Below are 27,097 nucleotides of genomic sequence, written 5' to 3'. Positions count from 1 at the left end.
CCATTTAGCAGCGTTGGCAGTAAGGTTAATGCTGTGCTGAATGGACTGAAATCTCCCTTCAATGCGCTGGCAATGAGCCAAGTGCTGTGAAAAAAGACAGCTTAATTTAAGCAATCTTATCACCATGGTAATAGCTCCTCTAAAGGGACAGTGAGGTACCAGACCATGAACCTGAGACTCAATTATCATTAATTTTTATAAAACTTTAAAGTTGTAGGATAATAAGAGAAGTATTTGGGGTTCAAGGCAGTTTTGATTTTTAGTTATTATTCAGCAATATTTCAGAGCCCTAAAACTTGGTTCTGGTTTTAAACCCTTAAGAAGAGTTTTGGAGTTTAAAAAGTTTATTTAGCCCCTTATCCAGACAGAATCATTCCTTTCTGTGGTATGTAGTTGTTTAAAGTGCATATTTAAGACTCTCTGGATTTCTTTTTCCTCGAAAATACTGTTTTGTTTGTGGTGCTTTTTAGTATGATGGAGATACTAATAGCTGTCACTTACCATAACATTTATTCAGTACTGTGGTGTTCCCTTGTTCTTTTTTAATCAAGCTCACAATTATTTGCACTATTCAAAATGTATGTTCATAGCCATCCAAAACACAGAAGCCTGCACATACTCACTCTTGATCAGCTTAAGCTGGAGTCATGCTACATGCAGAAATTTTAATAATAATATAAGCATATAAAAGTACACAAACACAGTGCCATGTAAGATCTTGGAAATTGTATGTTCTGGCCTTAGTCACTTCATCACCTTGAGAATGTTCCCCCATTGCAAAGATGCAGAAAGCATCTTTCACACCTTCCTTTTCCTGCCTTCAGCTTTTCCACAGCGAACACAACAGCAGATTTTTACAGCTCCGAAGGCAGACAGGTGTTGATGACCCTAAAGCGCCAAGCAAGGAGACAGTCACTGTTTGAGCAGTGCAACTCATTAGTAACTTGTTTGTGAATGGAGCTTGCTCCTGAGTTAAATGACCTTAATTGTGGTTATTCCAAAAATAAATGCAGAGGGATTTCGCTTATGATCTTTCCTTCAAATCGTGTTGTTCACTGTCTGTTATTTTGACGTGGCTCTTGTGTTTTGTCATTTTCTACCTAATTAAGCAATAAATCTAACCTACAGAGAGTCTGATCATATTAAACACAGACGCATGGCAAGGGTTAGAAATTCAAAGTCCCATGTGTTTTCACTGCACAGAAGAAAAGATCTAAAAATATTTAAGACTTCTGAATTGAAAAAGATATATTGAAAGCCATAAATATGGCTGTGAACTTAATATAAAAGCTGTAAATATGACCCTAAATTTAATAATGCAAGGATGAAACCATCTTTTATAGAAATAAAAATGCAAACATTTGTCAACTCCAATGAATTACAGTTTTAATGTCTCCAGCTATAGCACTTGAGACTCTATCTTCTTTTGAATAATTTTGAATCCAATCACTATAAGGCAGTTTAAATTGTTTGTATACTCTACTGTATTTTTTCTTTGGGAAAAGGTCAGGTTTGGGCTTCCCTGGAACAATATGATAGTGTTTGTATGTGTAAGTGTTTTTATTCAGACTAAATACAGTAATTTAAAATGCCGTGCTGTAGATACTCTTTGCTCGCTTTAAATAATGAACTAGTGTATAAAGTAATAAATAAGAGCAAAACTATGTTGTTATTTTTTGGCTACCAATAACCAGGTTAGCCTGGTAGCTTTCTATAAAACACAGTATCTTCATCTACGAAATCAGAAACAGACTAATTATAAATTTTGAAAGAGAAGCGTATTAACCAGTTAATACAAAGGGCCTAATCTGATTTGGAGACAGAATATGTGTGGCAGAAAGGGACATAGATATGCAGAAGATCGTATCTTTCCATTTTAAGAAGAAACTTAATATGTTTGGAATGTTACTGCCAGGAAACATGTATCTATCCCGTGGATAGCTTACTTCCAGGAGTTCTGTTCTGGAAGATTAGATAGTATTTAGATAAGTAAGGTGATATGCCTCTTGCCGAGTTGAATTTGTTGAGTGTTATTTGTCATTGCTGCAGTACAGCTTGGCTTTTGACTGTCTGCATGCGAGTGTAGTTATTTGGATGTAGACTGCCTGCTAGCAGTAAAAATAGGAAGGAATATGCATGAGTACCCACGGGAGGAAACATGGCAAAGAGAACTATGAGGCAACTATTTCTACTTTAGTTATCTCATATTCATTTCTTTGTTTTAAGCCATGCTTATAAAAACAGATGTGAGCAGCAAAATCACACTATTGGTGTATATTTTTCCTTCTTTCTTTATGATTTCAAAGTACCCTGCAGATATTATATAACTATTCATTGTAAAACCTTTGTAAATGGTATTGTAAATACTATCATTCTCCTTTTACCAATGGAAAATTAAGAAATTGCAGAAAAAAATAGAATAGACCATGAGCTCCCATAGTGTTTGCCCCACTAATCTCTGTGTACACTGATCAGTTTTACTCAGCTCTTGTTTGAGTTGTACCATTTGTTGAAGCCCTAATCCACAGAAAAGCACTTCTGAATTGAAAAATATGGCGTTGGTATAGCAATGTCACTGTCTGTCATTGTATACAATAACAAGAAAGCCCATACTGATCTATGCAAGACTAACTTTGGCCTGCAATTAGTAGCTTTTATTTTGGCTGCTTTTTCACTGAATGGTCAAGGAAGCTGGAAGAGGATTGTATTTCAGATGACTGTCCCATATTAGAACTGTTCTTGATTGATTTTTGGCTCTTTCCTGCGTTTATATAATTATTGACCCAGATTTCTGCCAGGAACTTGAAAGCTGAGTTACCTGGTTAAGGGAACGAGTTTGCCTAGGGCAGGGACGGGCTGGGTGGGGAGTCAGCATCACGTCCCTTTTGTTGGTGCTCTCTAATGAAGTGATTATCAAGGGACACGGACAGTCTTTTTACATCCTTTCATGTGCAGGGTCACAGGGCTAAGTTTTCAAACACTACGTAAAGTAAACATGAGTGTGTAAAGGGAGGCAATTCTGTGTGAACAACTCAGAAGGCAAATCCAGCTCAAAAGGGAATTAAAACAATGCAGCTGTATTCCCAAAGACAAATCTCTGGTGGGTCTTTAAATGAATTTCAATTATACATGTAAAGATAGAATCATATAATAAATTAGATACGTAGTTTTCATGACTATTTCCCTCTTCTTTCATCCATGTTCTCATAAACAAATAGCTAGAATAGGGCATAGTGCTACACCAGATACAATTATAGGTCAGATTCTATCTGTAATTATGAGTTATATCTTATAATTCACATAGGTTTTTGCCGAATTGGTTTTAAACAAGACAGTATAGGTAATATATTATTGTGATAGAATAGCTGTCTTATTTTTATATTATGTACTTCACTGAGAGCCATGTGAGATAAGGAATGATTTATACACAGAGGTCCATATTCTGATTATTATCTAAGTTTAGGAATTTCCTTCTCTCCACCCTTATTCATGGTACAGAGTAAGGTGGATAGAAGATCAGTACAGAGCAAGTTTCTGCTTCTTTCCACTGTCACAGGAAATACTGCACAACTAAAAAGGATCACAGGCTTGTGGTCAATCCTAGCCAAAGCAGATGGGCAACTATATCCATTCCAAAGATAATCTTTTGGCTACCGTCTTTACATGTTTTGGGGATATGCCAAAAATCAGAGAGCATTGGTTTAATAATTATGCCATTGAAGAATTCCCTTCTGTTAGCATCTACGTTAGAACTGTTTCAGTTATCTAGTTAAATTTGAGCATTAACAGTTACACAGCTTAGTTAAAAAGAAGTTGAAACGTGTAAATGACCAAACTGAAGACCTTCTAACTTTGTTGTCAGTTATGCAGTAGATTATTATGCTTTTAATAACTGCTTATTGAAACTGAAATGCATACAAGTACAAATGTGTTCATACCTGGCTTATCTAGGAGAAATGCAGACAAATCTTTTGGCCAAGGCATTGCAAGATTTCTTTTGTATTTCTCCTAATTCCTCCATTGGATTGCTTTTATATCTCCTTTAGTCCTTCATTTTTCTCTTACAAATTTGTAATTTTTAATAAAAGAAAGGAAAATATGTTGCAATGTACAAGCTAGACTTCCAGGCCTACAGATTTGAGGTTGAAACACAGGGCAAGTGCTTAGAACGTACAGAAGCAATGCCAAGCACTTGACAAGTGTAGAGGGACATGGCTACAGTACTGGGATAGCAAAATACTTTCTCAGGATTTAATTAAGGAATCCTGTGTGTCGTTAATCTAGTTTCTATAAAGGTATTGCATTATTATCACATGAATTCAGCTGGGATGTTGCATTATGTGGAGCTTTTACAGGACTTAGGTTGCCACTCCAGGTAAGAAGCCAAAAGTATGTAACAAAACTAATAGAGAAATGTGTGAAGAAAGAAATGAATCACCATTCTCTAAGTTTTTCCTAACTAAGAATTCAACATTTTTACGTGAGCTGTACTCTTGGAGTTATGTGCCATTGCTCTTGAGGTAGAACGAGAGCAAGACACTTAGATGAGCCACATGAAACCACTCCTTTACTGAAAATAAGCTTTCCTGCAGCCAGCAGGACTAAGGGGGCTGATTTCATGCCTTATGTCACCTGAACTTCCCAGTAACCCTGTCTGACTGGAGGTCAACGCAGCAGGTCCGGACCTCAGTGCTCCTGGCTGATACAGACCCCGAGTCGTTAGCCCCTGGAGGCAAGGAGCACAGCCGGCAGGAGCCTCGCAGGGTGGGCAAGGAGCTGAGGTTGTTAATGGGAGCTCATTAGGTTTGGGGTCCCCTGTCTCGTTGCTGATTTTCATGAGACTGGTAGGATCTTTTTCTTCCTCTCAGATTTGCTTGAGGAAATTCAAAGTTTTGAGCTTGTAGAGATGAACAAATAGGCAAACAGACATGGTGATTAAAAAAGAAATTTTTTTCAACTGCATGTTTTGTACAGTGAAATTATTACTGAGCCTTGAATATTTTTATGTCTTGGAGTTATCAGCATTATATTAAGTGACTTTTATTTCATAGATGCCTTGTAGATTATGGCTTGTATTTCTTTTTCTAAGAAATCTTTCTTCTTCATCTTTATGAATGGTTTTGACATTTTTGTGAACATTTGGAACTTTCCTACTTAATATGAGTGGTCTTATCTATCATTCTTACAAATCCTCTGATTTTTCTTGTGCTCTCAATTCAAGAAAAAAAAAAAAAAAGCCTTACCTTTTCTGTTAGATTGCATATTAAGGCACATACCAAGCTGTAGTCACATATAAACTCTTGAACTGCAATTTTTATTATTTTGCTCTTTAGGGGGAGGCTGATATTACAGAATTGATAGCAACAGTTTACAGTGTCCTAATGTCCTCTGGGAACAGTGGTGTGCTTAGACTGATGAGTAGTCATCTGAGTTTATGAGAACATAGTCACAGTCCAGCTTTGGAAATCTGTCTTTGTGCCACCAGTGTTTTTCAAATTCTATGGAAACGTCGTGAGGTACTCGTTATACGCTCCCCAAAATGGAATGCATAAACAATTGCGGTTTGTAACGTTTTCTCAACCGTATTTCACTGGTAGCTCACTGTCAGTGTAGCGTGGCATCATGATCTCAGTTTTATAACAACAAATTAGAGCTATATAAATTCTCCAGCGTGTGACTCTAGTTTTCTATCTATCTGAAGGGTGGGGGGGGAGCTGAATCCATCTTGTGTGTACTCGGATTCTCATGCTCTTCTGCTATTAAAGAAGTCCCCTCTGCACACTGGGCTATCAAGCCACATTTATAAATCCTTGTGCAAGAGAATGAAATTATTCCTGGCTGTTGAATGCGAGGCTGTTAGAGCTTTAATAGTAACTTTCAGTTCAGAATCTCCTTGCCCTTACCTCTGATATCTTTGAACTGTGCACCGTATAGGACATTCAATATTGCCAGTATCAGACCATTTTGCAGTAATTTCCATTTTTTTTAATGAAAACGTATCGGATAAGTAGTTTTTTTTCATTATGTCCGGAACACGTAAACGGATTGAAGAGCTATTGGCTGGTTAAAATAAATTTATTATAATACTTTTTTATATCGTGATTTTTACTTCTGGTCCCTTGAACATTAGGAGGAATTTAGTGGTGAAGTTCACCACCACCTGAAGTCTAGGTGGCCATGTGTCTTGTTAACTGCTGACCAAAAGGGAAGGCAACCACACGCTTGCGAAAGCCTTCCTGTGAGACAGTCTAAATAACCAAGCGTGTTCCAGTGACCGACACGAGGGAAGCAGAGGTATGTAGTCTTGTAGACAGGTATATTGTTTCATTGGAATTTATTATGTTACTGTATTTGAATGTAATATTGTTGAACTCAGATAGTTACAGGGAACGTGCTCAGAGCGTGGCCGTCTGTAAAATAAGGGCCGTGATCTGCACGCCTGCAGCTGCGCAGTCCTGGTGAAGGGGCGGCGGGTCGGGCCGCGTGGTCTGACGTGCCCCAGGGTGCTGTCCTCGGGCACGTTCAGGTGTCCGCAGTCGGCTGAGGACTGGCTTACGCCTGCAGTAAATACGAAGCTGGAGTAGGTTTTCTTTTGGTTTTCTGCGCTCTGGCGTTTTGGAAGACTGCAACCTTTCCTTTAAAGTCCTGCAATGGAAGTTGTACGAGCGGGGGCCGCCGGCGCGCCTCGGCTCGCGGGTTCCTCGGCGCCGCGCGGCTCGGCGCGCCTTTGCCGGCCGGCTCCCGAGGGCGGACGCGGCGCTCTAGGAACGCCGCCGGGCTCCGGGGGTCGGTTCGGCTGGCGAGGAGGCTGCGAAGGAACCGGTGCTTCCGGAAGAGGAACGCTTCGCGTGGTCAGGCTTGGCGGTGTCCTTCGCTGCCGCGGTATCCGAGCTCCTCGGACAGTGAGTTGTCTTCTAAAAGCTAAATATCCCTTCTCTAATTCTCCTGGGGAGCACTTGCCAGTCCTGAAAATCATCCATCTGCCTGCCCAGAGCCTGCTCTGCGAGGTGCACCTTGCACCTTATTTTTTATGCTAATGTCAGTCTTTACTTGGGTGCTTTTTTCTTGAAGGCAGTCCTCCTACCCGTACTGAAATAGGTCTCCAAATGAGCTTGCTAACAGCGTATTTGAGAATCACACACAGCAAGCAAAAGCATTTGAAGAAAAGCTGCTTCCCATATAGCTCAATTAAGAGTCCTAAATAGATCGTGTGCTTTCCCGTACAGTAGCTAACGTTCTCCAAATGGGTTGTCCTTGTGGATTTTCCACCAAGTTGTCTCCTTTCTCTGCTTTTTGTTACTCTTTTCCTATACCCCGGTGAGAATCCGTATTTAAAAGAAATAAGTAAGTGGCTACTCAGAGCGGCGGTGGTGGTTTCTGCACTCGTTTCAGGCTGCGGCCGAGCAGATGGCCTGGCGGGGCGGCGCGGCGCGGCCGTGGGTGCCCGGGCGGCCGCCGCGGGACCGCCGGCCCCGGCCCTGCCCCGCCGTCAGGGCGCGCGTTCGCAGCTGCGAGGGGGTGCTGGGCACTGCCGTTGCCTAGTGCTGTCTCACCGAGCAATTACTGAAAATCTGCAGGGGTGGTCAGGATGCCTTACGTCCAGCGCAGAGGGTGGTCAGGTATGCCTTTCCCTGCCTTTTTGTTTTCTATGGAAAAACGCAGTGTTCACCGTGCTACAGTGCTTGTGCAGATCCTTTCACTTTTCAAAGCACAGACTGGTGTTTACAACTTGGTTCTTTGTCTTCTCTTTGTAGGCATTTCCTATTTAAACACGGATCTGGGTCTTCAGCTATCTTCAGTGCAGCCAGTCAGAACTACCCTTTAACATCCAATACTGTTTACTCTCCACCTCCTAGGCCTCTTCCTAGAAGTACCTTTTCTAGACCTGCCTTCACTTTTAACAAACCTTACAGGTGTTGCAACTGGAAGTGCACTGCTTTGAGTGCGACTGCTATTACAGTTACGCTAGCGTTGTTGCTAGCCTATGTTATCGGTAAGCCTCTGTTTCTTTTCTACGCTGAGTTATTCTTACTTTTCCTGTTCTGTTGTCATGCTTGCTTTTGCACTAATATAAATATCATGTTTTACTAATAATATTTGCCACTGGGTGCTCTGTAAATTCTGGCAAGCGAAATACTAGCTTGGCCAGAGGTTGCACACGACATGGAATTCTCATTAACTTTCTACTCTGTTAACCTCAATGCTGCCTAATGGAGAGAGAAATGTTATTCAAGATGACATGTTTGCACTAGCAGAGGACTCCTACTGATTTAATTGCTGTGATATTTTTCTTAAATTAAAGGTTTTATTTTTGTATTAAGACTTGCAATGTTGTTACTCTTAAATAATTTTTCTTAAAAGATGTTGATAACTCTCTGTTGTATTTTTGCCTGACTGCCTTGCTTTCATTTCTTTGATTTGATCAAAATTTAACATTTCCCTTAGTTCTTGCATCATTAGTTAGACTTGCAGCTAACTTTAAAAATACCTAGCACTTTATAGCATATTTTCTAAGACATATTTTGCTGTGCCTGTATTGAATTTATGTTTCAGAAAAAAACGTTGCATAGACTGAAGTGCACTTACTTAATTTCAAACTCATTTTTGATAAGTAACTAACTCTGCAATTTTGTTATCTCAATAGATTGGTACGATTCATCAAAGTAGTTAGAAACTCCTTCCTTTTATTTGGAAGATAAATACTGAATTGCACTTGGAGTCAGTGTGATTAAACTCATCCACTAGAGAGCAAATCTTTTTGACTTACTATAGGACATTTTGGCTGAACATTAATTTCCACGTTGGTTTTGCAATCTGAAATATAAGTATTACATGATGTTCATTATGCTGACTCTTAGACTGTGACTGTGGCTTCTATAAACACATGGAAGTCTAGCGAATTTTTGCTCGTGTAATTGACTTTCTCACATAGACTCTTACTTTGTTGATGTAGCTGCCAGTCTGCAAATAAGCAGGAGCCAGAGTATCCCCAACAACTTCTGTCCTGAATAGGAATGTCTCTGGGTTTGTCCAAAAGAGTAGTTTGCGCTTGGAAAAGTTTGTGCAGGGATACTGAGATACACCTTCAACCAGGAGAGAAGCCGTTGCTTTTCTGTATTCCCCGAATAAACATCTTCACGATGGATTTGGGTTTCTAAACCAAGTCCCACTGAAAATTCCAGTCATTTTGTTTTCCGCTCTGTTTTTGGTCCCACAGTTAACAAAGGTCTAGTTGCTATCAGTGAGGCGTTCATCAGGAAGAATTTTTTTCCAACACCCTGATCTAATGCAAATGGGAAAGCATATTTGATTTCTGGTGTATGATTATTTGAAAGCACCTGAGGATGTAGTAAGCTACATTAATCGCAGATTTACGTAACAGCTGGTGAGCATATGCCCTCAGTTAGGACTGGCTGTATAATTTTTGCGACCTCATCTGTTTGCTACATATATCCCACCCACACCATCTCAGTTTTTATCTGGATGAAACACTGCCTGCTTCATCCCTGCCTAGATCTCAGTCTGCCACAGGGAAAAATTGTTTAACTTTGCAGAGATACAGTGCTGCACGTCCTCAGCCTGAGAACACCGCAGGAGCTCCATACCACTGTGAATGAAAAAGCCCTGTGTGAATTCCCTACTGGCGTGTCTGTATTTATCTTAACACAGCACCACTAAGCTACATGTGTTTTCTTTCTAACTATTGAGTATTAGTCAGGCAGTACTAGGTAAAATTAATGTACTTTTATATTTTACATTTTATAAGTATTTCTACTGATGTTTTCTCTAGCAAAATATAAATCTCTGAACCAGAAATACCAATATAGAAAAATTTCTAAAGTTCACTTGCTACTTTTCATTTGCCCCGGAAATTTTTAGTTGTGAAAGTTTTCTTGCAAATTCAAATACTGGTTAACTTTTTCCAAGTTGATATTTATGCTGCTTGATTCTGGTTGATTAATAGCATATAAATCGTTGCAAAGTTCATTTGCTCTTAGAGTTTCACACTTGCATATCTTTTCATGCCAAGAATTTAAATGTGCAAATTTCAAATAACAGTAGGTGAATATACAAAATCAGACTGCATGTAACACTCTCCAGTCAAAATACACTCTGGCAAGTATTTTTGCTAACTGTGATCCACGTTGCATCAGGACCCTCAGTTCTTGCTCCAAGAAGGTTTCCTTAAAGTCAAAGGAAGTTGCACGTGAGCGAGGACTATAAACTTGGACCCAAATTGTTAAACAAAGTTTGTGTTACTTTCAGGATCAAACCTCTCTGTGATTAACGACTCAGTGGTTGTTACTGGGAGAATAAGGGAGAGCTTATGAAGGCAGGATTATTTCCATCATATGTTTTATGGCGTAATTCACAGTAGCTTTCAGCAAGCTGAGATTTCAGGCCAGATGAACACAGGTCAAAATTTAACATCTTAGCTTTTTCTTATATATATCTAATAGCTTAAATGTGCTTTATCAAATATCTTTTACTATTGTTAGATGCAAGAGCTACATATTATTGTTAAAAAAAAAAAAAAAAAAAAAAATCTAAGCCTCAGACCAGGATGGGCACAAAGTCTTGGAAATTCAAGACTTGTTCCAGATCAAAAATTTGCAAATGTCTCTGATATTTGTAAGGAATCAACTCAGACCTATGCCATATTGATGTAAACTTTCCTTGAGTTCTTTTTCCTCAGAAGACAAATTACCAAATTTTCCCTCTTTTATTTTTCAGTCTTTCTTTATTATCAATAAGTCTCAGTACAGAAGCATTGATTAAGAACACATATTTCTTCTGCATTTTATAACTTCTGAATTCCTAGTGAGTTAAAAAAAGATAATAGTATGTATTTTTCTCTATGTTCTTATTCTTGCCCTGTAATTCAGCATGTTTATTATTTGGTCTTTCTTGCTGAAATAAGTTTGAGTACTACGAATGATAAGGAAATTACAGAATCCTGTAAATGATTATATAGAAGCTAATCTACTGAAAACCTTTAGCCGCAGTATTTAGTTTAGCGAGTAAAACATGTTTTCATTTTAACAGGAGTAATTTCTATAACTAGGTTGCAAAGTCATAGTAGTTACTAAATTAAGTGCTCATTTCATAAAGAAGGCATTTGGTCTCACTGTAAATGCATTGAATTATTTTTCTATTGTATAAATATATGCCTTTATGCATTTACACTTTCATATATGTTGGCACCAGTAATGCGTTTGTGCCCGTCTGAGGCACAGTTGCTTCAGTCTGTCTACCAAGAAGGCAGTAAGACAAATAGAGAGAAGTAGCACCCACGAGAGAAGGCGATGTTAGTGCGTGTGGTGGGTGCTTCGGAAGGTGCTGCAGCAGCCTCGCCGGCCGGCCTCGAGCAGCTGAGCAGGCGTGCGGGCGGCGGGCGCAGCGTGGCACTGCGGCAGAGGGGAACTGCCAGCAGAGCGAAAGCCTGACCGGGGCGCGCGAGGCAGCCGTGCTGGGGACAGCAGCGCGAGGTGGGCGAAGCCTGCCTCCCAGCACGCGCTCCGACTGGGCGGGGTGTAAGCTGTGTCCGTGTTTAAAAGGTTTAGGCAAATGTGCAAATGGATGCTCAAATTGGGAAAAAAACAATCTGACTGTACTTGAGGGAAAATCACAGAAATACAGTTACGATCAAAGCTGTTATTTTTGATTTTAAGGGAGAAAGAGATAGATTTCCGGCTTTGTGCTGGTGCATATTTTTCTCTGTGGCATGAGGTGTGTCTAATGGCCATAACATAGATTCCTAATTATCACATGAAAGAAACGACTGTATCTGTTTGATTCATTGCAGTCAATAGCTGTGTCTCTGTGCTCATCTATTAGTCTGTGCTGCTGTAAATGGCATGAAATAGCTTACCGTTCTAGAGCGGTATCGCTAAATGCTCTCCTTTATTCTCATTGTAATAAAAACCTTAGAATTCATCGCAATTAAAAAAAAAGAAATAAAACTGAAAATTTAAGAGTAGTAGTGTAAGGCAAATATAAGAGTTAAAATAAGAAGTAAATATATTTATTGTAGTTCTTCACTACCACACTCTTTTTCTTTAAGTGCAATGCAGTATTTGATGATGTGACTGTTCATCTAGTCAGTTATTTTTAGCTCATTATTCAGTAGGATTTTTCTACCATGATATCTTACCCTTTTATCAGTATCTGATTTGGACTTGCAAATCACTGGTTTTATTCTGATCGAAGATGCTGAACTCCTACTCCTCATTGATTTCAAGAGGAGATGCAAATGTTCAGTGCCTCTGAAAATTGGATCCCATGTTCTTAGATTTAACCATCTCTGACTACAAAATGGCTATTTTATATACAAATGAATTCTCAAGGATGAATGCAGTTATCCCTGTATTTCGCAATATTATCACTATTTATGAGCAGGCAGTGGAGATGGGTGTTAGGTCTAAGATTATGCTCATATGGAGGGTGAGGAAATTAAAACCTCTCTGCTGTTTGCCATTGGTTCTCTCATTTCTCTTACTCCATGAAAGGCAGAGGAGTGATGGTTTCAGCACAGAAAGGCTAATCCAGATTTTGAGGATGTGTATCTCAGTCCATAGATTTGTAACATTGATTTTATGGCTTCCTGCGATATAAAGCAGTGGAAAAAAATAGAAATTTTTGAGAACTAGAGCTTACACAGAGAAGGCTGAAGGGGTAAATTTACTGATTTTACATTGAACAGTAGTGTGGTATAGTACACACTTCTAAATGCGTCAGGTCTAGGTGTGCAGCCCTGTCGCGTTGGGGAACTCGTCAGTGGGATTGCTCTCACTGAGGAGCATACGTCGGGCTTTCCCAGCTGGAAATCAGGACATCTCTTCACTCTGAGCTGAGGTCTCGCTGGCAAATCTAGTGTTGTCACAAACCTTCAACTACGCTGAGGAGAAAGCTTGACAACACTGTACTATTGTCTGAGATTAGGCTGTATTTGTTCCTAACTTTGACAGCTTAGTAATGAAAAGTGAAACCAGGCTAATTATTATATGTAGGAGGATTGCAGGGGAGGGGGGATATTTTTATTCTCAAGTATAAAAAGTGTGTACAAAGAGGAGACTTCTTGAGATAGAGAACGCTTGAAAGTTGGGATGGATATAAAGCTGTAGGGTCCAGAATAACATATCACTTCAATACAGATCCAAAAAGAAAAAAAAAAAAAAAGAAAAAGAAAAAGTAGGATACTTTAGGCTGAATCCAGTATTCACAGTCTCAAATTTCGTTTAGTAGAATGGCATTAGCGTTTTATCTGCAAAACAAGCCTAAAAAAGAAAGGTATCCCATCTGTAGGTTGGGATTCAGCAACAGAATTTGATTCCTATTAGCTCTGTTAGATCTTTTCATATTAATTCACCTTTACTCTGCCCTAATGGAACTGAAGAACTGATGCACAATGTGGCTTTATGCCACAGTCAAATTCAGATTTATAAGCAGAACCTGCTAGCATTTACAGCAAGTAACTTTTCTGGCACTTGGTCAGAGCAGATGCAGAAAAAACAGTCAGCTGCAGATCTGCTTTCTACTACAGCTCTTCTAAAGTCTAGGCTTTGTGGGGGATGATCTAGTCAGATTTTCTAAAATAACTAAAAACAGCACAGAAAGCTAAACAAAAGCATATAGTGCAGATCAACAATTTGGAGAGAATTCACATTTCTAGGATTTTTGTCTTCAGAAGTTCCTCTTGGGGGACAATAAGTACTTATTGCACAGGTCTTTTTTGACATCTCCTCACTACTGAGAGTCTGCTTTGCACTTAAGCCAAGCCTCTTATTCATACACTGCCAAGCATGTAGCACAGGAGTTGACAAGCTGTACTTACACAGAAGGTAGATAAGAATAAATTAAATTAGATCATTGGCTTCATAGCAGATGGTGGGTTAATCCAGTTTGCGAAGTCAGTTCTGAAAAAAATGCTTGTATGTTTGTGAGTATTTACTTGTGTGCTGCAAAACTGCAGGAACTGAATTACCTTTTCTGAAAGTGTCAGTTTGGTCTATTTAAATGTTGAACAGAGTAAGCAATCAGGTCATTTACTTCGCAGGTAAAGGCCCAAGCTCTGGTTCTGAACAGATCCCAGCTGGTTTTGATTGAAGTAGTAATGTGAAGTAACTAAACATTGGCCTCTGGGTAGAGAAAATTCCTCAGACAGCATAAAACCATATTAGCTTTTCATGTTGTTTTTCCATGAAGGAAAATTATGGGTAGGGTAGAAGACAAGGCTTTTAATTCATCTTCTGTAAGAGATCTGTTTTATACCTAATAATTATTTTTTCCTAAGAGGCATAATAAATTAGCCAAGAGAAGCTCCACGGTACCACAAATAGCATATTCCATATTCAAGATAACTAATTAAGTGTTACCTTGAATGACTCCATCCTGCAGCCTGTCCAGAGAAGAAACTTAGTTTCACCATAGTCACACAGCACCCCCCCCCCCCATTTTCTTTAATGCCACCAAATGTAGTAGTGGGACTAAAATCCTTGTCTGTCTTGTGAAAACTGTACATCCACTGTTCTGTTACAGTTTTATCTGAAACTATTTGAAGGGCTATCTCGAAATGTATTAATGAGTGCAGATAATATCTCTAGACGTTTTGTAAAGAGGGTCAAATTTTGCCTTTAGAGATATTTACCTGCCTCTAAATCAGCTTAGTCGGAGCAACGTAGGACTCTGCTTATAGCAGAATACAACTCATAACTAAAATAGAGCACAGAAATAATATAGTGGTGGAGGGGTGAATATACTGAAGGTTCAAGCAAGCCAAGAAAGAATATCTTTTCAGATGAGTTTTGCAGTAGGAAGGAAGAGTTAAGAAACAGAGGAATCAAGATGGATATTCAAGAGTACCAGGTAAAGTAACACAGTTGCTAATAGCACTGTAAATATTGGAATTCAGCTTTTATATGAGAGGTTTGGTTAGGCACAGATGAGGGGATATGGGTTGATTCCCCTGGTGACTTGCTGCAGCCTTCCCCAACTTCAAGCAGGAATTTTGCAGCTGTGAAGCTCATTGATGCTGTTTAGTCTGCCCTTACCCAACAGTTTATGGTTTTGTTTGAAACTGGAGAATTCACCAATGATCTTATGGCACCCTTCCAGTAGCTAACATATTGTAAGTGGTATAAATTACAGGATACCTGATTGCAGTATTTCTCTGGAATGTCAAATCGGCAGAGCCTAAGTAGATTTTCCCTTTTTCTGTAAATGCAATGTAGTCATCAAACCCTGAGTGCTGTGTTTGTGTCCCATCAGAAGTGCCTAATTGTGTATCTTCAGTCATAACGGTGGGGTTCAGTGCTGTTGAGGAGTCAACAACCAGCCTCATAGGCAAGGGCCAGACCTCTCCTTATAAGCATCAGTCTGGAAGACTGAACTTCAAGGAAAAGGCAGGTGCCTTCTTCAGAAACCAAAACCCTCTCTGCTTTACCCAACACAATTGAATCTTACAAATGTACTTATATAGTGGTAAAAAACCTTGTGGCCTTGTATTCAATTCCACTTCAGTAGCTATGTCATTCTTTTAACTGAGTGTTGGGTTCCTTGTGTACAGGGGGAAGAGCAAAAGCCAGAAATCTGCTGGAAAATTAAAAGGGAGATTGGCTTGAAAGAGAAGATCTGATATTTTTAGTAAAAGTCAGTGCATGCATACTTACTTGTCTTTACTATCTCCTGAAGAAAGTTGAGAGAGATATTGAAAATTTTGAGTTAATCTCTCTTGGTAAAGTATCTGAATACTTAAAATACGCTGCTTGTACAATATAGGAAGCAGACTTCGTCAAAATTCTGTCTACCTTAGGTAAAAGAAAAGTATCGCTGAAAACAAAAAAAGGCAAGCTAAGGCTCTGTGTCTACTAAATATGCATGTATTATTCCACGTAGTTATCTTCTGGAAAAGGCATCCCTAAGAATTAATGGCTTTTGGTGCTGTATGTAGTCTGATTATTATTAGAGTAATACCTGGACCTGAAGGTAATTTGTCAAGAGCTGCAGTTTGCCTACATACCAACTTGATAGGTAATGTAATGAAAGTCAGGTTTATTTTATTACTGCAAAATGACCAGGTTTCTGCAGTAATAGAACTTATATTTTCATAGCAATTGTGCTTTGTTATTTGAGTACTTGGTCTCTGTGTTGTTTAATGGGAAGCTGATCTGCCAGTAGCACACGCAGTCTCCCACAGACTAGAAGTCAGGAGTCCAAGGCTGGCAGAGACAAGCATCTCTGTAAGGCAGTTGGTGTTTTTCAGGGAGGAAACAGACTGTCAAACATACATACAAACAGTTTTGCTAGCTTGCCAAGCTTTGGCGTGAACTATAAAAACAACAGCACTTCCTCAGCCTGAAGGGAAACTAGTTGAATTGGCGCGAATGGATGACAAAATGCATAATGTATGTAATCTGGAAACGACATAGAGTAAGGAAAAATATGCATTACACGTTCAGTCCTTTCTTTTGTGATGTGCTGTCTATAGCACATGCAAATACTGTCTTAAAATAGGTACAGTAACAACCATGAAAATACTGTAAGAAAGTATAGATTGTTTTCTGATTGCATGACCACTAAAAACAATTTTTATATGCAATTATGCTTTGCATCTGCTGTTAGTTTCATATATTAATTTATACTAATGCAAATAATTATATTAAATATGCATTCATTAATTATCAATCCCATTACACTTTGTTCCTGTTTGTTGTTATTGACTTTTTAAATCATCATAACGCCCAGAAGCTCAAGCCAGGAGCAAGAGCTGCATCCTCTAGAGATGTGAAGGCATGCTGATTTCTGTTGTACCTTTTCTACGTAGCAGTAATCTGCCTTGCATTAATAAGCTCAAGGATCAGAGCGTAGTGTGTGATCTGACTGCAAGCCCCCTTTTCAAAGCATTATCATGATCCCTTGGCAGTTTCCAGTCAATGGAATATGGAGCAATCGAGACAAATCTCTGGCTTGAGAGGTCTCTTCTGACATTGAAGCAATCTTCTATCATCTCTTCTGGCAAGTGGGAGTTTACACTTCAGTGATGTCTCCTGAGCGCAGGTCTGATCCTGAAGCCGTGGTCTGAGAATTCAGTAAACTTGCCTCTCTTCCCCTGAAGCCAATACGAAAATCTAAATGCGCCTCAAAGTCTATATAGAGTCACGTTACTAATTCAGTAGAAATGCTGTCATTTGCCTCTGCCTGACTTGGCTCCTATCTCTACTGCTGGATGATCCAGGAGGGTACACGTTCCTGGATTCCCAGGAGGGAATTCCAGATCTGGAATTAACGCTTGTGGATTGACAGCTTCACGTTCCTGTGGTGGGTTTAGCAGGAACCCATTGGAGGCATAGGTTTCTGCTTCACAAGTTAGCTGTTAAGCATGCAAGGGAGACATGCGAGTAAACATTCAGAAAAGAGATGCAGACTGCAATGTGTAGGTTTCCTGTTCATATCGTGATTTTTTCTTAAAGTATATTAGAGAAAGCAATGCACTTTCTAAATGCAAGGCGTCATTCTAGATCACCCTTATTTTTCCTGAGTGTCCTTGAGGTTCCTATACTATTCAGGAGAAGTAGCTGTATTGCCCATATTTTTAGGCGTAGGAGCAGGCAACTCAATGCAAATTGCATGTGGCTAAAGAGACTGTTACTCAGTTTTTGCTCTTTATGTGATGTTTTCATCACCTCTATGGGGGGGTATCCTCAATCCGTATTTTAGTGGGTCATCAGTCCTCCCTGCTGAGTTACTTCAATGCTGAGGCAACCTCTTCCTTGAATAATTTGTCCTCCTCAGTAAGACCTAGATAATTGGCTAGAGAGACTGCAGTACAATTATATTATGCTTGAAATAAGATCTTTTGGTGCTGTCTTTCTTCTGTCGTCCTTCAATGCCTCAGATCAAAAGCAACTGAAAAGAAAATATAAAAAGTGAATGACTACGTAGCCAGAATGGAGTAGGTAGCTAGATAAAGATAAGTTTTATAACTTCAGAAAAGGATTAATAATTTTAATAGCTTTCCCAATGCGTAAATAACAACTGTTTTTCTGTTCTTGTTTGTTACAAGCTAATTGCATATATTTTAGGTATAGACCCAAAATTTCATCTGCAATGTAGTTCTAGAGTAAATCTATCCAAGTCAGTGGTTTTACTCATGTTTAGACTAACCCAAATGAAAAGATTTGGGAATGCTGTCGGCACAATTTCACTTAGAACTGGCTTGGAAAGGGTTAGAAATTTTACCTGATGGCAATGCTTTAATCAAACAAACTCTGAGCTCTTTGGCAGTTGAAAATTGATGGACAACATCGATGTAGCATTTGAGTCTGTCATGGAATATTTAATTCATGTAACTGTTATTCTATTATAGCAAGTATTTTCATTAATTGCTGTAGAAATTCATCATCCTGACCTGTCTGGGCTCCAAAAGAAAGTGTAGAAGCTAATTAAACATTGAGTTTTAACGTAAAACAGTAAATTGCTCATTAGAATCCATGGAATTCTGATTTATTCCTGGAAGAACTAAATAATATTTCACTTTACAGAAATTGGGTCATAGCATTCTTTTTTAGCTTGACTGATGGTGCTGTAACTTAGAAATCAATTAATTGGTCTTAATTTTTTTGCAGCAGTACACTTGTTTGGTTTAACCTGGCAACTTCAGCCTGTTGAAGGGCAGCTATATGAAAATGGAGTTAGCAAAGGAAACAGAGGAACAGAATCCGTGGATACTACTTACTCACCGATTGGAGGAAAAGTTGCTGATAAAACAGAAAAAAAAGGTATGTGTGACTGGGAGGGAAAAAAAGACAGTTTAGGAACATTTAAATATTACTACAATTCTAGTTCTATATTTGCTGCAGATTTTGAATAAAGTTGTATCCTCTCTGGTGTGATTTTAAAATGGATGTCAAAGGTCCTATCTTCATTATGTTTCCTTTAGGAGAACTCTTACTGAAATTACCAGAGTGAACCAGGCCTTTAGGAAAGTTATGTTCAGTTCCAAAACAATTGCCCTTCTTTTGTGAGAGAAGGGCGATTAGAGAGTTTGGGGGTTTCTTTTTTAAGGCAGGATAGGGGAGCATCTCCATCTGCCAAGTCCCCCATTTATGGAAAGGGCTCGATGCTGTGCCTGTCTCTCATAGACCAAAGCCAGTCTTAGGGAGAGTGAAAAACTTTGTACTGACAGGCCAGAACATGCAGAAGGTTAGAAATCCTCGTGCTTTTAAAGGCATCCAGTCCTTTAAGGCTGAAGCTAAAATACAGCATCCCCGTGAAATCCTGATTCACTCAGTCATAGTAAATGAGCTTGCAGGAAGCTGCTGAGATTTCCCGTAATAACTGAACCGGTGCAAAGGCTCCCTGCCGTCCCGGGACAGCGGGGCTGTCATCCCACTTTCTCGCTGTGCATCCTCACAGCTTCCCCACACCCCTGCAGGCATCATCTGAAGTGCAAGTGACTCGCCTTGGTTTGCTCTGCAGGCAGAAAATGGCTTTAAGGGGAGGTGGATAGTCTTCTGCCACGTTAGTGAGCTGAACCGGCCCTTCTGAAGGGGCAGACAAGTGCCAGGACTGGCTCAGGACTGCGCAACCAGGAGTGTCAAGCAGAGAGCAGGACGACTCAGAGGTGCACACAGCTTCTTCCTGTCAAGTCTTTCCATTTAATATTGCTAGATCACCTACCACTGTCTTAGTTACAAGCTCTGACACATGTTTCCCATTGACCACAGCGTGATGACTGACCACGATGATGTTTTCTGGCTGTAGGAAGCAGATAGCCCTCCCTTTTTTTCTTATGATACTTAGAAACTGAGAAAAAGTGGATAAATCAAATAGATCAGAGAAAAGTGAATAGGAGTATAATACAAGCACCAGTTGTTTGAAGGAAGGTAAAATTGTCCTGAGAGCTCTGCAGCAATATGAGCTCTCCAGTTTTCAACTCACAGCAGAGCAGCTGTCTGGTTTTGTGTAGGCCAGGTAAGACCTGACTCCTGGTGAGACAAGGTGGAGCATTGTTGTTCCAGTCCCTCCAGAAGGAAGTTTACATCACACAACAGTAGTCTTACAAATCAATGTGGCACGACTGCTAAGAGATCGTGTTAGATAAATGGGCAATGATACTGTTATTTTCCATTATTTCTTCTATTAGAATGGACTGATGGTGAATTACATTAGATGTTTTATACACTTTGATATTGTTGTCCACTATGGGAAATACACTATGTTGTACACTATAGGAAATATGCAACCTGTCTCAAATAGTTCTTCTTAACTACATTAAATATTTTTTTCAGTAGATTTCAGATTTAAGAAAGGTTGTTCCAAAGCATTTAGCTTCCGAAGGAGGAGACACAGGAAAAACATCAAAACACAGTCTTAGAAGTTAGACGTGCTTGAAAAGAGAAGGTGTGGGTCAGTAGTGACTCGATGTGGTAGACAGAAGACAAGCGAATCCCCTTGCCCCAAGCAGTCTGAATGTCATGTGAAGCCACGGGATTCACCAAAAGCAGTGAAGCACGGACATGTTGCTGAGAGCTTATCAAGCAGTGGCAGAGGCTAGTCTTGAATGCACTTAGACTGTTTTCCCTCCTTGTCTCTTTCCACCTTTAGGGGTAACCTGTAATACAGGGCATGCTCACTGGGAATGAGCACTTGGGAAAGCATAAGAAAAAAGTGTGTCAGTATATGGGCTCTGGCTATTTTCTGCTTTTTTTTTCATTATTATTATTATTATTATTATTCCCTTCCCCTTCCTTTTTCTTTTTTTTTAGTGGATACCAGTGATTTTATTCCCAGTGCTGGCACCAAATCCTCTGTCTAGATGGGGTGGGAAGGAGGGTTTGGAAACATGCATCTCCTTCCCCTTTAGCAGTGTGCCACAGAAAGAATTGATTCTTTGCGTCTAAATTTGAAGCCCCTAGTGTGATTTCGCAGGAATAAATAAGTACTGCTAGATACTGTGACCTCCCAGTTTGCCAACTCTATGTAGCTGCATAGGGTGCTTTGCCAGACTTTGAAAGCATGTATTTTAACTAATCTTTTAATGAAAATCTAGTTGACAAACCATCAAGTCAGATTTCTTTAAGAAATCATTTTATAACACATTGACCCGTGGCTATGAGTTAACATTTTAATACGTAGCAACGTGATTAAAAACTCAGACGTCCTATTGATGCCGGTATTTACCCGGGGAGTACAAGGAGATTGATTGTTTCAGGATCAGTAATAATCAGCATATGGGAGCTTTCTTGTGAAGGTAATTGGCACCATGCTGCTCAGAGTTTGACTTTCTTGAAGCCAAAAGAAACCCGTGATTAGGAATCTATCTTAGACTTCTAGACTTAGAAAGAAAGTGTACTTGGAAAGAATAGGAAAGATGTAATACCAGTTGGTGAGACTGGGAGCTGTATCAGGAATGGAATGCAGATAATTAAATGATACTTCTTCATAGGAATAATGCTGTTACAAGAAAGACACTTTGAAAGCAAGTGCAGGGTTTGCATTGTATCGTTGTCTGAAATGCTTATTTCACAATGTCTTTCAAGACAGAGCAAGAAAACATAAGAGGACAGTCTGTGAATAGTGTATCTTCAGATAGCTTGTTTATGCGGCCAAATATCTGTGTAGTTCAGTTAAATGTGGCAACAGAGCTGAATTATTTTTCTGTAAAGAAGAAACAATGGCTCAGTGAATATGAAAACATGTACTTCAGACATGGCTCTTAAAATAGCCATTTCATGCTATATGGTTATCTGAACAAATAACACGTAAAAGGAAGGGATGCTGCAACTACATAGCCTCAGTGGGCAAAATATGTTTTTTTTTTTCATGTATACTACTGTTGTCAGTAGCAACATGCACCTCTTTCATATATAATGAGATAAACTAAATCTAAATGCCTGTGATTTTTTTTTTTAAAGAGTACATGAAATTATGACCAGAACAAAGGCATTTTCAGCCAAATGTGGAAAAACTTCTGAGATGTTGTTTTGAGCTAGCAAAGCTAACACATTCATCAGGCAAAATTTGATAGCATCAATTAGTTAAAATAGTCTTTCTCCAAGGATGTCTGTGCCCTAACTGAAGACACAATGCCTTTTTTATTTTTCCAACAAAGCAGCAGACCTTTTCATTTTGATGAACTGAAGAGCAGTTACTGTATTTTTAAAGGACCTTGAACACAGACCAATAATGCCATTAACTTCAAAAATGATACTGTATCCTTGACTTTCTTCTTAGTGCTCTACCATCTTGTAATTGAATCTCATTAATTACTGTATGTCAATATCACCAAAAAGTTCCTTAGTGTTTTATTTAACCCGAGGTAATTGTTTACAAAGAATCACTAAGATTTAATATCTCTGGAGTACTAGAAATAGGGGAAACATTTTTAAATGTACATCAGCCAAGTAGGATCAAGTATGTGGGGCAGGAGGAGATGCCAGGTGATAGGTGTGGTTTTTTTTAGAGTTCTAGAAAATAAGTTTTGTGCTCTAAGAATAGATGTTTTTGTGTTGCAAGGTGTTAAAAGTCACTTTTAGCTTTTGCTGTAGCTTTGTTTATGGCAACACAAAGCAGCCATAAAGCTGGCAGATCCAGAACCCTGTGAATTGCACCTACCCTGTAAATTAAGTCTCTATTCATTAAGAATGCTAAGTACCTCCTATACCAGTTAAAGCCTACGTAAGAGCTCACTGAGGATCTTGATGCTATTAATACGTTTAGGAAAACGCTGACCAAAGCTTTGCTACTCCAGTTTTCATTTCCAATAGAAATTTACAATATTTTAGGTAGATTATGTTGTATTATATATTTATATGCATTATTGTAAAAAGTGAGGTTCGAGTCATTTTTGATTGCTCCTCTTTATCCTTCATCCTGATGTTGGAATGAAATGAAGCATAAATGGCTAGGGCTGCTGATTACAGTTTTCTGCTTTTGGGTCCTTCATGGATGTAGCACCTTATCTTGCTTTTTTTTTCTAGTCAAGAACATGAGTTCTGCAACTCTTACGATGGAGTTACCTCAGATGTTAGCAGGACCGAGTCCATGAGTTGCAGCTTCTCAGGATGCTGATCACTGGCAGGCATTAAAATACAGAAAGATGGGGATGCAAGCCAGCAAAGCAAGCCAGCTCCAGTTTAGTTTGGCATTGACTTCTTTACACATTCCATTTCCCTTTCTATTTCAGCTCTCTCATACCCTTGTGTAAAGTTACATACTGTAGATGTCTGCAAATTTATTGTTAGGCATTATGAAGTTATGCCAGTTTTTGCTATAGATTTAATGCCTGTCCCTATCTTTATGCCCTTGTATATCCTTTTATGCAGAAAGACCAAGCAAAAACAGATGTTCTTTATTTTCTCTAGGACTAGAATATCACTGCCATAATAAAATCATTAGGAACAGTGGTTAAGAGAAATCCAGGCTTGGGCATGCTCTCTGACCTACCAGATTTTTTGCGTTTTCTGCCTTCACCACCAAACATTTGTGTAGCTTATGCAATAGCCCTTCGGCAATAGACTGCATGACATGCCCAAGGAAGCTACCCCATGCTCGCTCTTTGCATTCGCAGTTGCATGGGTTGTGTTTGCACAGGTTGACAGTCAAATAAAAAGACCATGGTTATTTCAATGGCACTGGGACCTTGCTGTAATCAGGAGCGTGTTCCAAGATGTCCAGGGAAAAATGCTCTGAAGTGTTTACGGTTGTAAATAGTGCAGTCAACTTTGTTTATATTTTTCAATTGATTCAATTAAAAAATACAATGGATTCAGTGAAACATCCTCAGTTTAGGGGTTGGTTTCAATATAGTCCAATATATCTAGGGGTCTAATCTATTATTTTCACCCACTATAAATATGACAATTGTTTTCTTTGTTTCTGGAAAATTAGTGTTTCAGAAGGGACGGGCCATAGACACAGGAGAAGTTGAGATTGGAGCACAAGTTATGCAGACCATCCCACCCGGTTTATTCTGGCGCTTTCAGATTACTATACATCACCCCATGTACCTAAAATTTAACATTTCACTGGCGAAGGATTCTCTGCTGGGAATTTATGGCAGAAGAAACATTCCACCTACTCATACTCAGGTAATTAGTAATAAAGTAATTCTATCATGCTTTACATTTTCAAACAGCAAAGTGGATGCTAATGTTCACAATTCACTTTCAAAGCATGGAGGATGAAAGGCAGGAACTGGATGTAACCACAGCAAGCATACTGTTCATCCCTTTCTTTTACTGAGGTCTGGCTATACCCTCCAACTGTATAGGGTTTGCTACACCCTCAAACTGGAAGAAAACCCTCTTTCAGACAGTGGAAAGGTCGGCAGTTCTGGCCACCCCATAGGAGTGTGGGGGAGACTGGATGGGTGCAACTGTGTGCAACCAGCACCTGCTTGGGGGGCAGTGGGCTGGTATGCCAGATCATTTGAAAATGTTTTATTATGATATTTATTAATATTTATTATTTATTATTAAATGTCTTTTTAGTATTTCATCTCCATCAAAACAAACAGATAATATAGTTAGTATAAAGATCTAATAGGAAAAAAAAGCTATTTCTAATTCTGATTTCTAATAAGAAGGTAGCTTTGGAGTGTTTACTACTGGGGATTTTGCAGGAGAAAGTAAAACAATAAGCTAAGCAATAAGAATGTGCAGTATTGCTGAATATGGTCGTGCTGAATCATTTTTTAGACTTAACGTATTTGACATTAAACTATCATTTGTGTGGATAATTAAGGGATTTATCAATTTTGTTACAGCAGGATCACATGGTATGTAATAAATTTACAGAAATATGTGAAATCCTAGAAAGATCGTTTGGAAGAGACCTCTGGAGGTAATCAAGTCCGAACTCAGAAATGATTCACTAGAGCTTTCATCTTATCTTAGTTATCATTTGGTTTAACTGAAGCTGTGTGTTGAGCTGAAGCTGAGCTTTTCTAAAAATTATGCTGGAGAATGCCTAGAAAAAAATAGAGAAATATAGCCATCTCTTAAACAGGGAATCATAGAAAGTTGTACATCTTCTCAGGTACTTTGAAGTTAATTGGTCATAAAGCTGTCAGTATCCACTCCATTAACTATTATTTTTTTTCGGTGTCACAAAGTAGATGCTTATTTGCATTAATAAAATTGACCATAACGAAACGGAGCGTATGCTGGTGTTGATATGTGAAATATAAGTGACAAAACATTTAAAAGTTTTGTATAGAACAGTAACCTATTTGATCTATATTTGGTGTTTGAGATTAATCACAGCATGACCTAGGCACTGCAGCTTGGGAGTTTTGGAATTGTTCCCATTAAAGAGATGTAGTCTCTGAAGTAAGTCTGCTGGATTTAATGGAGCAGGTCTGAATTTACCCAGCTGTAGTAGAGAGCAAGTTTTGATGCCAGATTTCTGACCTGCTATAGGTCTTTTTTTTTTTACATGGAATGAAGGACTGAAACTAAATGGACCAGGTTATGCAACTTCTGTTCACATTGGTGAATACTTATTCAATCAGGCAGTTCCTCTGAAGATTTCAGTGGTTTAGTCCTGTTTGGCTGAGACAGTGCAGAATAGATTTTATAATAATTTGCCAGGTGGTTAATTTTTGCTCATTATTATTTCAGTTTGATTTTGTAAAACTGATGGATGGAAAACAGTTAATTAAACAAGAACCAAGAAACTCAGAGGAGCCTCAGCAAGCTCCCAGGAATCTGATCTTAACTTCACTGCAAGAGACAGGTTTCATTGAATATATGGATCAAGGAGCTTGGCACATGGCATTCTACAATGATGGAAAGAAAGTGGAGCAAGTATTTGTACTAACTACAGCGATCGGTAAGGACAATTACGATAAAATTGTTGCTCTGATTTTTATGTTGAGAAAAGGCATTTGAAAAGGTATCATTGACCTTGATTCCAGTATCTCTTAAATATGTTCTTAAGTAAGTTTTATTTCAGTTTAGTGTATTTGACCTCCATGGAGAAGTTTCATGCTTATGCCAATATTAGATAAATAGCAACATTTCTGTATTAAGGAGAGGTAGTATCAAAAACTGAGACATTTTCATGTGTTTTAAGATTGTTATATGCTAACTTAAATATCTGAGTAATTTCTGGTGGTATCTTGCTCAAAGTAAAAGAGAATATATGTCTTCTCTATTTAGATAGCACTCGTAAATCCTAGAAAAATTATCCAGACTTCAGGTTCTTATTTCTATTATTTTAATCATTTAGAAAATCTAGAAGGTAGCTTTTGTGGGCTTAGTTATGGCTGTTGTTGTTTGATGGCGAGTTGCTGTTATTTTCTATGATTATTTCACTACACCATTTGGTTTGGAACACAAAAGGCAAATATAGGAGACACTGTCCCAGGGACATCTTAAATCACTATTGCCTTATTGCCTTTTTAATAAGTTGAGACCGACAAATATTTGCAACTTCAGTTGTTGTGAGCGAGTACTGCTCGCATATAGGGTTGTTTGGAATTTAATGTCCAGTAAGGTGTTGTAGTATTATGACTGTGTTGGTTTGCTGTAAGATTTTAACTACTTTGCCCTTTAGTTAACCTGTTCAACCATATGTTTAGCAAGATGTCTTTACTAGTAATGGACATGCCATCTGCTCTTCAGAACAATTAAATGCTGTTTTTACTAGATGGTAAATACCTTGTAGAAAATGACAGTATCATTCAAATACTAGGATTATGAAGGGCTTGCACACAATAATTAAGAAACAGAATTGTAATGATTATTTTATCTGAGAAAGTTCTTATTTGCAATGTTTAGAAAAAAGCATCTTTCACTAGCGGGAGAGGCGCCGTTACTCAATCCTGTATGAGCAAATAACACTCGAGGAGTCTGTGAAGCATCTTCACAGTTGCTCTATGAACAGTGTGAAACCTGGCCAAACCCAGGCCAGATCAGAATACAAACACCTTCCTCCCTGTGTATTTCTACTGTAACACAGACGTGTTTATGCCAGCATTTCTAAACAGTATTCCGTCACTGAGCAGAATACCCTCTCCGAAGGAATGCTGCGTGTTAGGTCTTGTCCCATCTGGGGAGAACGGCGGCATTGCGTCCCTCCTCCTGCCCCTGGC

At 39.0% G+C, this 27,097-nt stretch overlaps 1 protein-coding gene across 1 annotated transcript in view; it reads left to right on the top strand.

Moving 5' to 3' along the window:
* The window catches only part of TENM1 (teneurin transmembrane protein 1), a 311,517-nt gene that overhangs the window by 160,881 nt on the left and 123,539 nt on the right, over positions 1–27,097 (top strand). The window contains exons 5-8 of the mRNA XM_062584304.1: positions 7,755–7,993; positions 18,624–18,776; positions 23,890–24,089; positions 25,623–25,833. Coding sequence (XP_062440288.1) covers positions 7,755–7,993; positions 18,624–18,776; positions 23,890–24,089; positions 25,623–25,833 — 803 coding nt within the window. The remainder of the gene's footprint in view (positions 1–7,754; positions 7,994–18,623; positions 18,777–23,889; positions 24,090–25,622; positions 25,834–27,097) is intronic.

The sequence above is a fragment of the Rhea pennata genome, chromosome 11, assembly GCF_028389875.1.
Source record: "Rhea pennata isolate bPtePen1 chromosome 11, bPtePen1.pri, whole genome shotgun sequence".
In the NCBI taxonomy this organism is placed as follows: Eukaryota; Metazoa; Chordata; class Aves; order Rheiformes; family Rheidae; genus Rhea; species Rhea pennata.
The sequence above is the reverse complement of the archived record's forward strand: the minus strand, read 5'-3'. Positions and strand labels throughout refer to the sequence as shown.